Raw genomic sequence first — 16,503 nt, 5'->3', positions numbered from 1 at the left:
AAATTTAGCACAAGTGATGTTTTATACTATATCACTTCATTAGGTATCTTCCTGGTAGGTTCCAGGAGTTCTTTAGAATAAAATACAGGCTGTTGTCTCTTTCTACTTCTCAGGGATAGGTCGATGGTCAATCTTAAACAAATTAATATGTCTGGCTATGAATTAATCGCAGTACTCATCATTTGTTCTGCCTTCTTCTTTAGAAATATCAGGTGATTATTTTCTAATAAAGTTCCATGCAACAGATACAGGACTCATTTCTAGCATTTTTCACAATAATGCACAGACAGGGAATAAGGTTTATTCACTCCAGTGGTTTTCTGTATGTTGGCAATATTTATTATCTCAAAAGCTTTCAGGGAGTAGATGGTTTAACATGTCATAAGATTTTTTCGCTGAGCAAGTGTTTTTTCATTTTCACAGTCAGTTTTAAATTGGAAGCTCTAACAAGAAGAAAATGAGCAAAATATCTATAAAAGCTCCTAAGGAATAAAGGGCTTTATCTGCATATCCCAGTTGGTCCCCATGGGGAACCAAAATTCAAGTTTGCTAGCAAAAAATGTAAACATCTCAGTCATTGTCATTTTTTTTCCTTTTCTCAAAAAATGGATTAAGAATTTTGTTCCACGTAGGCCACAACTTTCTAGTCTGGTCCAATTTTCATTATCTTTGTTTTTCCTTCATTATCTGTATGCAAGAAATGTCATTATTTTTTCCTGCAAAAATGTAGAATTGGAAAGAAATTTAAGGAATCTTCTCTGTTGTCCTTCATTGTCAGTGCTGGACTCCAGGAGGCTTCCTTGATGAGTTTAGAAAATACGATTTTCGTCTGTTGTTCAAACTGAAACATTAACACTGGATGGGAGATTAGAACAAAATGATCACAGAGAGACTAGGTGGATCCAGGGCAGCAACTCCCCACAGTAGCCTGAATAGAACAGGACAGAGCTAAGGAAAAGGACAGAAAAGAATGCTGGGGAGACAAATGAAGGTGAGGCAGAAAGGAGATTGAACCAGGTCAGCACTGTGTCTGCCCAGTTGTAACTGTGGCCTAAAGAAGTCTACAAGCTTGGACTCCTGAATCATCTACGTTACTCCTTGTGTTTCAGTTCCACCTTAAACAGCAAGCACCTGATTCTACTGTGGCTTTTCATGTGGGAGGCCTATGGGGTGACACTTGTGGTGTAGACATCTGAAGTAACCAGCCTCCTCAGGGTTACATTTCTTCGTTACAAATTAACACAGTGGCGTGGGGTTTGTAAACTGAATGTCCCTGTACCAGGCCTATCCAGGGTATTCCTTTCTCCTCAGCAGTTAATTTTCTTATTTTAAATTAACTTAATGACATTTGATTGTAGATCACAATCTTAGAGACTTTGATTATGTCTGAACTCCAACTACAGTGTGCTGGTAAATCGAGTTCCATGGAAAGATTCTGACTTTGAATCACATGAAACTTATTTAAGGCATGTCAGATCTCTCTCGAGAGACAGCATTTGAAACTTCTCCATGTGATGTAATTTCATCTACCAGAATCTGATGTTATAAACCAGGTTTCATTTTCTTTCTGAAACTTCAAAATCCTATGCATGGGCAAGCATTTCATCTAGACTATCCTAAGATGAAACCACAGATAAAAATCTTTGCTAAATCCTTTCTAATATAAGTGAAGCCCAATGTCTTTGGCTTTTTTCTACTTTCTCATTAAAAATGAAATTTCTAAGACAGTTGAACATTATTTTTATTTTTTTCAAGGACTTCTTTTCTACAGACCTTTCTCCTACAAACATAACCTCAATTATATTTCTTTTCTTCAGATATTTCATTTTTTTCTTTCCCTGAACCATGCCTTCACATATTATATATATTTTACTTGAGGGATATCATCCCTGTCTGGAGGTGATGCTCAAAATGGGATAGCAGCAGTGCTGAATGGTTCTTTAGAAACAATGATTATAAATTTTTAGAATATTCTTGTTTTAGTTACAAACTAATCTGTGTCACCTTAGATCTTTATCTGCCATACTTGAAAAAAATCCAGCCTCTTCCTAAATATGCATCTGTTCATGATAAAATACTCTGCTTTAAGCTGTATAATATTGTACTGCATTTTAATTTTATTTATTATGCCTGTTCTGTTTCTTTTTTTTTATCTCAAAATTACTTGGAGTGAACAACTTCGTAACTTACAATAAATTTTTCAGTAACTCCAGCCTGATTGTTTTCCCCATGAATGCTGTTTTTAAATTTAATAACAAATACCTACTTTGCATAAGTAATTTGATTCAATTAAAATTTTGCTTCAAAGTCTACTCCATATAGTACGGAAGCCCATTAGAACTGAATAACTTCTACGTCAGGGGCAGTTCAAGTAGAAGAGTCCTGCTTGGGTGGGCGTTTTGGCAATTATGAAGAGTGCAGTAATACATACACACATATATGATATGATATGATATGACATGATATGGTATGATATATAAACACATATAGATGTATTATGTTCCCACACAGAATCAGATACATTGTTGTATATTCCTACAGATACTTGTTCTCTCTCACATATGCATACACACAGATATAGATTTATAGTTATAAATATGATACAGATAAAATACAGATACATAGATACAGATACAGATATAGATGATGAATGATATGCTTAACCTGAAAAATCTGATGTGTTTTCAGATTGGAAAAAGAATAATAAATTACCCAGGGAAAATGGAGAAAATAAGTTATTGCTATTGATTGTCTTATAATTTCATTACCAGTTTTAGAGTATATTTCAGATATTGGCAATACCCATATCTGAAAAATTCTTTTAAAAATGCCAAAGCCAAACATGTTTTTATTTCATCCACTATATTAATCATCATTTTTGGTGTCTTTTTTTTTTTTACTTTGAACAATATATGCCTACTTATTACAAAATTCAAGTCATCTGTGAAATGTCTGACATTCTATGCAATGCCTATCCTTTAGGAAACACAAAATTCTTCATTGCCTTGGTTGATAATAGTCCGCTAACATTTCCTACTTTTGCGTTACAACCTTATTAATTACTTTGACAGCTTTCTTCATTCAAACTCATCACTCTGGTTAACAGAGCTGAAATCTTTGTCAGTTCTTGATTAGGTTTTAAACTTCTTTTTGTAGACTTGAATATCTCACAGTTGTGTCGATCCTCTTAATCTTGTTGCTTTGATTATCATGCCATTCGGATGTTTTGAAACAGAAAAAAAAATGAAACTGGTTTCTACGTCGGCTACAATGGCTTCCTTTTGAAAAGAAAGATTAATCAATTTAACATTTGTGCCAGCTACAGGAATACGATTGTGTAAAAACTGTGAAATACTCACTGTAATCAATAGTGTTGCTGGACAGATCTGCTGGGGTATATGTCCTAGGGGCATCCCTGTTGCTAGAATAAAAATCCTTTCTATCTCTGAAGGTCAAATTTATGTCTCTCTCAGTGTCCCGCTGCCTGGCCCTTGGGTGCTGCTCCCGCCCCACCTGAGACTGTTTGACCTTGCTCATTCTAACAGGAGCTCTACAAAAACTGTCAACAGCAAATCAATAAGACAGGAGTGCAGTACTGGATGTGTCACTTGTGTTAGGCTTCAGTAGGAGAGCTTCTTCTGAAAAGATTTTTAAAAAGAAAAAAATAGCAACATTTTGTTTTCATATTTTGTATTTGAAATGAAAGGGATAACCTTTTGCAACGTTTTTCAATTTCATCAATATGCAATTTGCATGTTCTATTTGAAATACCGTGTTATAAAAATATGAAAGTTAAAAGCCCTGTAGAAAGAAAGGCATGTGTTTTTATTCCTTGTTTTTCAATATGGTTTCAAATAAATTGTCATCTGAACTCTGTTTTTTTAATGTTTTTATCAGGGCTAAATAGAGAATGTTGGGGAACAAGCCAGAAGTAAGGGTTCAGAGAGAAGATTTTCCAGCACTTACGAGTGTCTCGTGCAACCTATCATTCAAAAAAGATGCTCCAGCTTTCATTTCTTAATTATGCTAAGGCACATATTAATGTTCCACACCATAAGAGACTAAAACTCTATGGAGTGGCCTCATTTTTACCTCTTCCTCTCTCTTTCTCTCAGTCCCTCCCTCACTGCCTCTTTCTCTTCCTCTCTCTCTTTTTCTTTCTCCCTCCCTTCCTTATTTTTAATGTTTACATAGAGAATATATGAGACTCAGTGTGCATCAACATGGATTTTAATATTGTCTGGACTCTTAGCTTGGTATTTTCCTTTTTCCATTGGTTGAATTAGTTAACCCTGTTGAAATCATATTTGTTCGGATGTATAATGGAAATAGCGACATGTGAGTCCATTTCAACGTGAATTGAATGACTCTCTCTATAAATAAATATATAAAATATATGTATATATATAAATTTCTGAGTAAACATTTAATAAATACCAATGCCATTTCCTTTAGTTATATCATAATCTATTTTTTTCCAAAAGTGTTTTAACCATTATTTATTCCACTATATAGGGACCAATGTATTTAGCCAAAATTCTAGAACCAAACAACAACAACAACAAGACTGAGCATGTTACTCAAGAAAATCTAACACCAAGGCTTGGGGTCACAGTTTCTGTGGCAGTCCCAGTTGCTATACTCTATAGTATTATGCAGTGTGTCATTTATTTATTTATTCAGACAGTGGTCTAGGAAAATAGTAATCATAAACCATAAATAGAATCCAGAATCTGGTTGGAAAACAATATCTTAGGAAACATAGTCTCTGAAATAAAAGTTGGGTATAGGCACTTTATGGAAATAATGTCCTTCAACTTGTTACTGTAAGCTTTTTTAACATTACTTTTTGTTGTGGTTTGTGTCTGAATGTCCCCTCGAAGCCTCACGCAGTCACGGGTGAAGCTTTTTCAGAGGTGACTGAATCTAGAGTGTGTGATCGATTTATGGCACAATGTTGGGATCAAGAGCACTAGGATTAAGGGTGTGAGTGCTCCTGGCCCTAGTAGCTTGAATGAGATAGAAAGGATAGAAAGAGCTGTGGTCCTCCCTGGTTTCTTCGCTACCTTCCCCCTGCCATGAACTGTTCTTTTCTGCTAAGCCACCCTGTTTTGGAGCAGTCAATTTTGGACTGAAATCTCTACCAACTGTGAGCTAAATAACCCTTGCCTCCTTTAACTTGGGAGTCCAGTATTTTGTCTCAGTAATGACAAAGCAGCTGAGACACCTTTCATTTGCATAGCAATAGAATTGGGTTTGAATATCAGATTTAGGAGATAAACAGTGCACAGTAATGCTGGTTGGGTGATAGAGGTACACCCTTGCTTTCTTAAGGATGTGAATACAAAGGCATGCTTATTTGCCTTGATGGTGATGCTTTCTTCTAGGCAGATCTGTGAGAAAATTATGGAGTCAGTGCCACACCTCTATGCACAAGGACATTTGGAGATAATGTGAAACAGAGCCAACCACACTTTTTCTTGACCAAACCAAGAAAAAGTCTCTCTTTTGACTTCGCTTTCTCAGTACAGTCTACTGCATTCATTCAAATCATGGTTACCATCTACGAAATGATATTGTGTTTGGCAATTTGATGTGCAATCTACATATATTTTCATTAGACATGGAAAGATGTAAGAATGGAAAATTCTTTAATACTCAATGGGTGGATCTCTGCCTGCCATAGAGAAGAATGTAACCTTTGACTGAGGAAATAAACCACTGCTATTCTAAGCAATGAATTTCTCAGTAGTCTGCTGGCTGGAATGATCAGTTTGATATGCCAGTGGGTCCCTGTTGTCCACTTATTCCACCAAACAAATTCAGATTCTAATGTAACTAAAGTTTATGATCAGTTTATTTTAAATGGGAGATTATTCTTGCTTGTCTGGATGGGTCTGCTTCAGCTGGCCTTTGGAAACAACTGAGACTTCGACAAAGAACAAATTCCACCCAGGGACAGCAGTGCTAACATGGCTAGGAGTCCCAGCTGCCTTTCTGGACAAAGGTCCTCATTTTGAGTCAGGTCCACTGTCAAATAAGCCAACTCCTCACAATAATTTAGAATGTATCTTTTACCGGTTCTGGGACTATATGAATTTGAACTCATAACACTTTGTGAGAGAACTCTGTACCCTGTCTTTTCCCATTCCAAAACCTTCCTAAACCATTCTTGATCTTTGCCTCAGGTATAACCTCTGCAAACAGAAGGGGAAGGATTAATCAGTGAAGAATATGCATACACAAAGTTTCAGAAATTACTATGAGTTATAATAATTTATGCTGTAAAAGAAATGATTCTGCCAGTATTTATAAGTCAAATGTCAATGATTTTGTCATTATTTAAAATTTTCAGTCTACATTTTAAGAAAAACATCACTTAAATTTGTTTATGAGCTCATTACATTCTCATAGCATCTAGCGCAGTATTAAATATTTGGTGAATGAATAATTGACCAATTTGTAATAATGCTATAGATACTACCAAAGGATTTTGTAGTACAACTCTCTCAGTATCTTGTTTAGGAGATGTTTTAAAACATACTTCATTAAATGTGAAAATTAATATTTTCTTTATTTTATGATGTCATGAAAATGGGTGGTTTTAAGAGTTACATGAAACTAAAAATATTTACAGTTTGATGTTAGGTAGAAGAGACTGTGGTATGAATTTGAATCCAGTTATGTTTTTTACTGTGACAACGTACACAGAAATAAAAAACCTAAAAGAGAAATCAAAGAATATAATATAGACATCAGCAATTGTTTTGTAAATATTTTCTCTTACATATTACTATTATCATTTTAGAAACTTAAAGTATATTTTGTTTTATCCATCCAATATTTAACAATGCCTTTTTATTTCTAAAGTGGAAAAATAAGTGAAGAATATGGAATTTTGAGAAAATAGTAAAAATATTTTTTAGTGTTTGAAATTGGATAAGTCATTTCTTCATTTGCACAATTTTTTATGTGACTAAACCGTAGATTTTTTTTAGCATTTTAAATTGCAGATTTAAAAACTTCAACTTTATGCTTTGTAATATATTGAGGTTTAACTATTTGAAATCCAACTCTGTAAAATCATGCTTCTCAGAAACTAGAAATCTCTTTATTAAGGTATAATAATGTTCAAAGAATATTTATCTTTAATATAATTTATATGGGGCTATAATTTTTATACCTAATTTTGGTTTAGGAAAGATTAATAATAGTGTTCAACTCTGTCTGAAACTTGAGGAAACATACTACAAGATAACTAAGGGAAAAAGAAATGCAAACTCTATAATTCTCAGGCTTGTTTTACACTTTCATTTTTCTTTATATTTCTTAGCTTAAAGCAGTATTTATTTGGACCAAGAAGACATTAGAAAATAGTATTCCTGGCTTCACAGAGTGACAGGGCAACATTGTAAAACTCCCATACATTCCTATTTTCCTTATTAAGAAAACAGCTACTTTCATTTGAAGTCACTGGCTCTTTCAAAATAAAGTGTAAGAAAAAAAAACACACACACACACACATCCCTCAGCACAATATAAAGGGCCAGAGATCTTTAAAGGCTCACCTCTCAGCTTGACAAATCTGCAGCTTGAAAAAACAATAACTCACTGTCAATACAAGTCAAGCTATCCTTAAGACCCCTGAGCTTACCAAAAGGCTGAGAAACAATTACTCTAAATGAACATTACCTTACTGTTTATTTACCAACCAGAAATATTGGATGTGCCCAAAGTTTTCTCAGAAATCACACTTCTAGTCATGCACTTCAGATGAAGGAAATGAAGGATAATCATGTTTCATGGCAGATGAAGAGATACAGGGGTTAGTGCTGTTTCTACAAGTTCATACTTTCTTTTCTGCTGTAAAGAAAGTTGAGTTTCAGCCTCAGTTTTCTCATTTCTAGTGAAGTGGCATTCAGGCTGTTTGAGATCTGTTGTGCAAAACAGACATAGCAGAAACTGACTCTCCAACTTTGCAAATTAAGATAAACTGTAAAAGAATGACATTGGTTAATGAAAGAGCTTTGCCCTAGTATAAATTACTGTACGGTTATGGCGGTGGTCTAACATGGTGGAAGGCCAAAGCGGGACTGCTTACCACTTCCTGCTTCTTCTTCAGCCCTAATTGCCACTCCCCTTCCTGTTTGCACACGAGGAGAGTTCCAATCAGGTGTCATCAATGCCCACCCTAAGCATCACCCCTGGTCAAAGGTTATATATGTCCCATACCCCACATTCCAGTCCAAGGAGACAGCCCAGCTGCCATGATGTCCACATCCTCAACTCAATAAACCTGCTCATTTCGTACTTTTGCTTCTCAATTGCACCAGAATAATCTAACAGTTAAGAGATTTAATGGCAATAATGGCCTTGTCTTTTTATCTATTTTCTCAAAGCTTTGGAGGAATATCTAAACACAAACCATAACACTGATCATCAATTTCTAATTGTATTAGTTAGCGTCATCCTCTTGTGCAATATTCACAAAGGTAGGCCTTTATCTTTGGTCCTAGATACATGAGAGGATTGTATTTTACACCGCTATAGAGTTAGGCATTGTTACTATTTAGATTTAAAATGTCCTTTCAAAATCCCGTGTGTTCAGAGGTAAGGCTTTTGAAAGGTGGTTGGTTCATGGGTATTATTCTCATCAGAAAAACAACCCATTGATGAGTTTGTAGCTAACTGTATGTTAGGAAGTAGCCTGATTGAAGATAAATCACTGAAGGATGCATTCTTGTCCCTGATTTTTCTCCTCTTTTCTCTCTCTGCTCCCTGTGTGTCACAGATTTTGCATCTATCTTTTGCCCTTCCTTTCCCCCATGCCATTTTTTCTTAACACCAACTGACCATGGAGTAAACCCACTGGAACTGCGTGAGTCAATATAAACTTCTCTCCTTTAATTTACTGGTGTTCGTATCCTTTTCCAGCAACCGGAAATTCACTCATACAGGCATGGAAAAACACTACTTTGGTTCATAATGTGTGGGCACATGTGATGTGTTTCTTCCTGATGTGCATGTTTAATCTCCAGAGCTGTCTCCACCCCGCCACAGTTATCATGCAAGTGTTATAAAGGTAAAAAGGCTTGGAAGTTGAAGGAAAGGACAGAAGGATTGCGTGAGAAAATAATACGCATTGGTTTCTTCACTAAGACTTGTCAGTCTGGCCTGTGTGTCCTCTGTGTTTTTAGTCTAAATACTAGAATAGACTGCATCGTGCATTGTGCATTGTGACACTCTTTGATTCTTTAATTTTATTTTAGTTGTTGCATACATTTAAATTTCAGTGAAGTAAACAATTTAATTCATTAAATGTTTGTTGTCAGTTAAAAGGATTTTGTCCTGTGGGTCATCATGGATACACATGGACACCTGCATCTCAGGACAGTCCCTTCACACATTAAAGCTAAACAACTGCCAACCTTCCAGAATTTTCCTTCCTCACTCAATTCTCCATACAACATCCAGAATGCTCCTCTTGAAGTCATTCCTTTTTTCTTTTTTTAATGAAACCCTCAATTATGAAACCCAGAGAGACTCTGGAATCACCTCGGAACTCTTGATCAGACACCTGGTACTCCAGGCTTTGGACTTCACATATTCCCTTGCTAGTAAGTTCTGTGCTTCTTGTCTTCCATCTAAGTATCAGTGAACAAGTGATCTCTCTGATTCACTGATCTTCTCTTCCATGTTTTCCTCAGCTGTAGGATCCTCATCTTATATTTTGTATCACATTTCTTGGTGCATAGGGAAAAAGTCAGTGTTTGTTGTTCTTCCCATTTTCTCAGTTGAGAATTTCATTGGTTCCTATCCACGTTGTGGAAATAGCCTGTGTTTCCCCTCACTACCATTACATCTTTTTCACCCACAGTGTTTGCAACGTAGATTCTAGCTCCAAGGGTGAGGAATACTACTGGGTTTAATTTCTTAATTTTATTCTTTAGTTATTAGTCTCTTGTCTGGTTCATTTAATTACACCTTCCAATCTTACACAAGGATTGGACCCTGTAATTAATGAGGTAAGTGATTATATTTTGATTAAATGCTGTTTAGTCATAATAAATTTCATCTGCTGAAAACAATCTTTAATTGGAATCAGGTAAAATTTTTATTTAAGTTGTCATAAGATTTAAACAGCATGGTTTCTTAGAATACACAGCACAAACTTAGAAAGTTCATTTGCTTGATAACTGCACCAGAGTCTAAAAGCTTTTGCTTAAAATAGGTTATAAGGCACAATACCAGAGTCATATTTTCCTCTCCTTTGGATGTCACTAAATCACAGTTCACTAACATCAAAGTATATTGAATTTCATACAGCTTACTTTTCCGGTTAAAATTGGGAACATAACTCCTTCTCAATGGATACAAAATCTAATAGTAAACTACTCAAAAGGAAGGATAATTTATATATCTTCTTTCTAAAAAAAGCAATAACATATGACTTATGAGAGCTAGACTACATTGAGGAATTAAAAGAAATGAAATTCTGGAAACCAACAAAACATCTTTGCAAAATAGTCAGAAAAAGACGAACCCCAATACCTTGATATTTCTGCAATAAAATAAATATTCATATGGGAAGGGTACAAGATACTTCATCAGGGGGTTGTTAATTAGAAAGTCTGTGATTTGTAAGATACATTTCAAGATATGCAAATAAGCACTCTAAAACTAGGCTAATATGTTTTGCTCAAATACAGGGAAACAGTTGGTCAGCTAAAGCATTTGGATTGCTAAGACTTCACTCACGTGGAATCCAACATAACTTTCTCTCATTGTCAGATTTGTCAAATTCAGGTGCTTAAGGGTCTCCTTTCAAATGTATATCTCATTGTTTAATGATTTTTGTGTTTCATGGGTTCAGCTATTCCGTTCGTGGCTCTGGGACAGGAATATAAAGCATGTTAACGTAGTCTCTTCAATGTGCTTAGAACTGATTTAATCATTCCCAAATTGATATAATTTATTTTAAAGAGCCTCTTCTATGCCAAATGAAATGACTTGGGTTTATGTAGTTTCTATGTGTTTTATAAAGTTGATTAAGAGTGATTGATTTAATAATCATGTTGAAAGACTAGCTATATTGATAAATGGCAAAATCGTTTTAAAATCAATTCCATTTTTAAAATTTATAATAGTAATAGAGAAAACATTGCAAGCCATATATTACAATCCTTGTAAAAGCTCTCAGAAACCAATAATGAGTAATTCTACATTTGCTAGCTAATGGTACAAATAAACATCTATCAAAATAAAAATGAGAGCCATATGCATATTCACGTTTTGTCTTTACTGTCTGAGAAACAATAGAAACCCAAACTAACTATGGAGGGTAAGGCTCTTAAAATAAAGAATAACATTTTAAGTGCATAGCTATTACAAACTCATTTGATATTCATTTTAATTGCGATGACTATAATGAATATACTTTGTATTCAAACAGATGTCACAAGTACTTCTACAGAAGTTCCAGTATAATTCAGTCTTAGTTAAGAATGACTGACTGGATATTTAAAATTGAATGTTGCCATGAAGGAGCAAGAAAAATCCAATTACAGCAAACATTAGCTCCTTAAAACAACAAATTAAAGATTTTTATTAAGTTGTCTCCTTTCCCTTTCTGGCACACGAGGAATATTGTAATCTGCAGAAGTGGCTGCTTCAACCACTCTGTTCATGGCATCAGCTGTTCTACAAATTATTCAACTTGGAAAGTAGCAAATGGGAATGTGAGAAATGAATCAGAAAGGGAGGCTGAAATTCACTTTACACTGTCCAGAGGCCATCGTAGCAAAGGAATTAAAAATACTATCAAACCAACATATTTTGGCTGTAGAATGGGCCATTATATGCTCCATTTTATTCCGATCAATCAGACTAGCCCTTATATCCTCTCTAACCTTCTCTCACACGAAGGACTAGCACCTTAAATTCCTATGTGAGAGACCATCATGCCATAAACTAGAGGCAGGTTTTCTCCATTGCAGCTGACACGATTCCTTATGGATGTTTGTAAAAAGCAGCCAGTCCTGAGTCCTTGCCAAGTTCTGTGGAAACCTGAGAGCAGGACCATGGAGTGAGCCTTGAGTTGCGTATTTGAAAGATTGCAATTCACACTTTAAACAACTACCAAAGGTTGGACAAGGTAATATTTAAGGCTATATTTTGTTCAAACTAGGTGACAATAAGAACAGTCCATCTGAATGAAAGGATTTGATATCTGTAGTGTGTCCCAAAAGATAAGATGCATAGGGTGAATTTATTTTCAGCGCAAGTCATTTAAGTACACTAATAATCTATACATGTGAAATACAAAGAAAAGAGTGTATTTTTTGTGCAGATTGAAAATTCAATCTTGATTTCAGTCTGATAGTTCTTCTCCTCTAAAGGGCTTTAGGAGGTTGAAGAAAAGTGTTTGCAGAATATTCAAAAATGCAAGAAAATCGTTTTAAAACAAGTTCATCTCATTTGTCCTGAAGCTTTGTATGTCTCATGTAATGAACAGGACAGTGATAACGGTGTGAGCCTTCCTGGGGACTGGAAGGAGGAGCCCACATGTCAGGACATCAATCAGGGAAGGAAGGAACTGAATCCCAAGACCAGGAGCACCAAGGTGAGCTGCCTTCTCATTGTCCACTCTGTTCTCCAGGTGCCTAAAATATGCCTTCCACTCCTGAGGTGCCACACTGTGTTTCTTTCTTAAGCCTCTAGAGCAAACTAAAGTGATGAAAACTAACTGTAGTCTAACAGAAGAGAGGAACAAAATAGAGAAAATAAAACTAAAGGTATCAAGATTGCTTGTTGTCTGCAATTTGATTCTGCCTCAGAATGGAGGATTCATCACAATCTGTGAGCAGAGCCTCAGGAAGGACCCCTCAGCCGGGACCCCTCATTTCTAAAGACAAGCTGATGAGATCCATCAATGATGTCTCCTGTCCTTGTTTTTCAACAGTCCTTGGTTGACATCACCTAGCCCTGAAAACAGGATCTACTATAAAGAAGTATGAGATGTGAAGGGCAACAGAAAATCTGCAGGACTGTGATGTCTTACAAATGTCCTATTTCCCATCAGAGCACACAGAGGGATCAAATAGGGGTCTTCAGACCAGTTTGGTCAGCATCATCTCATCTGCCTTATGCTTATCTGCTCAAACTCTCCAACAAAATTATTTAGAGAATGTTCTTTCTTTTTATTTTTTTATGGATACTAGTCCTATATGAGTAAGATGCCACTATTATGATCTCATTTAAATATACTTCTTCCTACAGGTCTTATCTCCAACATATAACTTTGGGAAACACAACATGTTCCATATTACTTGTGGCAAATGCAAATTCTTAAGTCCACCACAGATCTTCTCAAAGACTTAGGCAATGGGGCTTAGCAATGTGTATTGTCTTAATCTCCACAGCTTGTTCATGAAAGTCGAAGAAGTACTGGGCTCCAGGATGGAGTCTCAGATCTCACTATAGCATTTACTTTCCTCTGTGTCTATGTTCACAGCTTTATCTATTCCTGCACTTTCACATGGATTCCCTCTCTGGCTGGGATAACTTTCACTGGGACCTGAAGTTCATCTGTCTTCTACTTCACTTTTTGTCACCATCCTCATGAATGAGACATTACCCCAACATTCCAGGCGTGATCATTTCTTTTTACAAACAACAGACTTATTTCTGAACCAACAATTTCTGTATTTCACTTACTTAGAGTCCTTAGGATAAGCTTCCTATAATTATTACACAAGATTTTTGCATGCAAGCAGCAGTAAACACTTCATAAAATTATTTATTGTTTTCTTTTTGTGAGCCATCCTCCAATAATACTGGTTCTAAGTCAGTATTAATTTCGGCCATTAAACAGCCCATTGTTTCTTGCACAACACAATGTCACTTGCAAAGTGGCTTAATAGTTTTCAAAAATCAATATACCATTTCTTACTTATGTCCTTAAATGGATCAGGTCCTATAAGTGTTAAGGTATCACTCCATTAAATTCTCACTGTCTCCCTGAATCAGGCATTGTGATCTTTGCTTGAACAGAAGACAATACTGGAAACTGAGACTTCAAAGCTAGAGATTTATTCTGTAGTACAACATGGTATGCTGGTTAATAACGTTATAGTATATTCTTGAAAACTATCAAGGAACTGGAGTTTCAGCACTCTCACCATAAAAAAGGTAAGTAATATACATGCTGATTACTTAGATTTAGCCATCTAATAGTATACAAACATATATAAATTTACATATATTTCAAAACATGATCTACCTAAGAAACATGTACAACTTTTATTATCAATTAAGACAATTGTATTTTAGAAAAGAACTTAACTCTCAGAAACCATATCTGGGAAATGGGAAGACTGTAAATTATAAAGCCCTATTTTCTTGACTCAGAACACATGCTTATTTCTGTAGCATAGACCAAAGGATGTGGACTTCAGTCCTCATTTTGAATTTAGTGCCAAGACCCCCTGAGCACATGAGTCTTTCCTGCAGTAAAGCTGTTTCCAATATTTTGGGAGACAACTTGAGTGATTCCCCTTGAATGCAGAATAATTGCTGCAACTTTGATTATATGGAGACTTATTTCCTTATACTGATATGTACAGAGCTGGCTATGGTATTTCCTTCTCTCTTCAGTTGGCTCTAAGCATTGCAATAAGGTTAGCCGAGGTACTGATATATAATCTCTAAAGCCATCAGACAGTCTCCTGTTTCCTTGTATAGTGCTCTCTGTAAAAGATATGAGCACAGCAGGATGTTAAAGCCATTAGCTCCAGGAATGTCAACTGGAGCCTCAAGGTAAAGAGGCTATGAATCCTCAGGACACAAAAGTTTACACATCAGAAACTGAGGTAACAGCCTCCAAAAACAATTCAGTTGTTACTTCAATTGATTTATGTAAATTGATACTTCTGCATATCCTTATCTCTGCATTTTGCAGAGATGTGTTTCTCCCTACCTGGCTAGAAAGTTCAAGTTACTCACGCAATTCTCACCACCCTCACTGTCACTCATCCTCAAGCCACCCCCTTCTTCACAAGAAAATAAATTCTGGGAGGGGCCTAGGATCAAGGCCTTTGTCTGCTTGTCCTCATCACTTGGCTGCCCTTAATTTGGAACATATCTTGGTGTCTTTACTCTCACCCTGGGTTGCTTTGGAGGTGGTAGATTGGAATTACCTTGCTGGGATTCCAATAACATCTCAATGGGATTACAAACACAACTTTTTGGATTGTGAGAAGGACTACAAAAGCAATTACAATATTTGGATGACTGTACACAAAATTTGGGATTACAATACAATATATTCTGTGGAATCCCCAGATTTTATACACCCTACCAAACAGTTTTACACACATGTGCACACCTGTAACACATACATGTACACATATAAACATACCTCAAAGTATTGCCAAAAGTAAATCCCTGTGAAAAACTTCAGATTGGGAGAGATACTATTAACTGACTTTAGACTACAAAGAGCTCTGAACACTATTGCTGATCTATATGTAGTTTACTTTCAGATGATTTTTAGAGCACATTCATCTTTACATTCAAGACACCCAAAGAACTCAAAGGGATTTATTTGAAAATTTACAAGAAGTTCTGAAAAACTTTTGACCAAAGCAACTAATGATAATTAAACACTAGAAACACATAGAAACGTACACACACATGCAAACGCACACACATGCACATGCACGCACAGACACAAACCTACTCTCGAAAAATCTATAAACCTAAAATAATAGAATTTCCTTAAAAAATCTCACATTCGTAGCTCCATTCCCCAGAAAAAGAAGCCTAAGTGATTGTAAGTTGCTTTTTTATAGCCATCTGCATATGGAAAGCTGGACTGTAAGATAATAAACTACACCTGTTGGATGGTTTAGTACATTCCAGACACCAGCTGAGATAATAATTAAAAGTAACATTCCATTCACAGCTTACCTGGGGTGTTCAGCAGCCTGGACATCTTGCAGAAATAGGAGACATACTGCTCACAGTACTCAGCGCTGCTGGTGATGGCGCTGATCTGGTCCATCGAGGCACTGTAGACTAGCTGGGTCACTGAGTATTTTTCTGGGGTATAGCCGACCACAGTTGTTGGCATCTGCAAGTCATGGGACACAATGGTCCATACTTTGTCCTCTGTGGACAGAAAAACAAATATAACAGTAGTTCTTTACTATGTAAAGATTTTCCAAATTTCAGGAAATCACTGAGCTGTACTGGTATTTTCACTGGACTGATGTAGAATAGAGTTAAGGGATAGGAATTCTTCAAGTAATCTTTTCACTTTTCACATACCTGAGGTCTTCTTACAAGGATAAAGTAGAAAAGCAATATTTTTTATTAAAAATGAATGCAGGATACCTTCTGAAAATGAAACAAAAGAGAGCTCAGATGTCTGATTGGTGTTCTAATATCTGAAGATTGAATATTGAACCAAATATATTCCAATTTCTTCCTGACTTTGAGACT

General features: G+C 35.9%; 1 protein-coding gene across 1 annotated transcript in view; it reads right to left on the bottom strand.

The window, feature by feature from the left end:
* The window catches only part of Cntnap2 (contactin associated protein 2), a 1,917,858-nt gene that overhangs the window by 652,584 nt on the left and 1,248,771 nt on the right, over positions 1-16,503 (bottom strand). The window contains exon 13 of the mRNA XM_063250667.1: positions 15,970-16,170. Within this exon, the coding sequence (XP_063106737.1) occupies positions 15,970-16,170 (201 nt within the window). The remainder of the gene's footprint in view (positions 1-15,969; positions 16,171-16,503) is intronic.

The sequence above is a fragment of the Cavia porcellus genome, unplaced genomic scaffold (genome assembly GCF_034190915.1).
Source record: "Cavia porcellus strain 051 isolate PalLab524CR breed Dunkin Hartley unplaced genomic scaffold, mCavPor4.1 scaffold_6, whole genome shotgun sequence".
NCBI lineage: Eukaryota > Metazoa > Chordata > Mammalia > Rodentia > Caviidae > Cavia > Cavia porcellus.
Note: the sequence above shows the minus strand (reverse complement) of the source record. Positions and strands in the feature narration are given on the sequence as shown.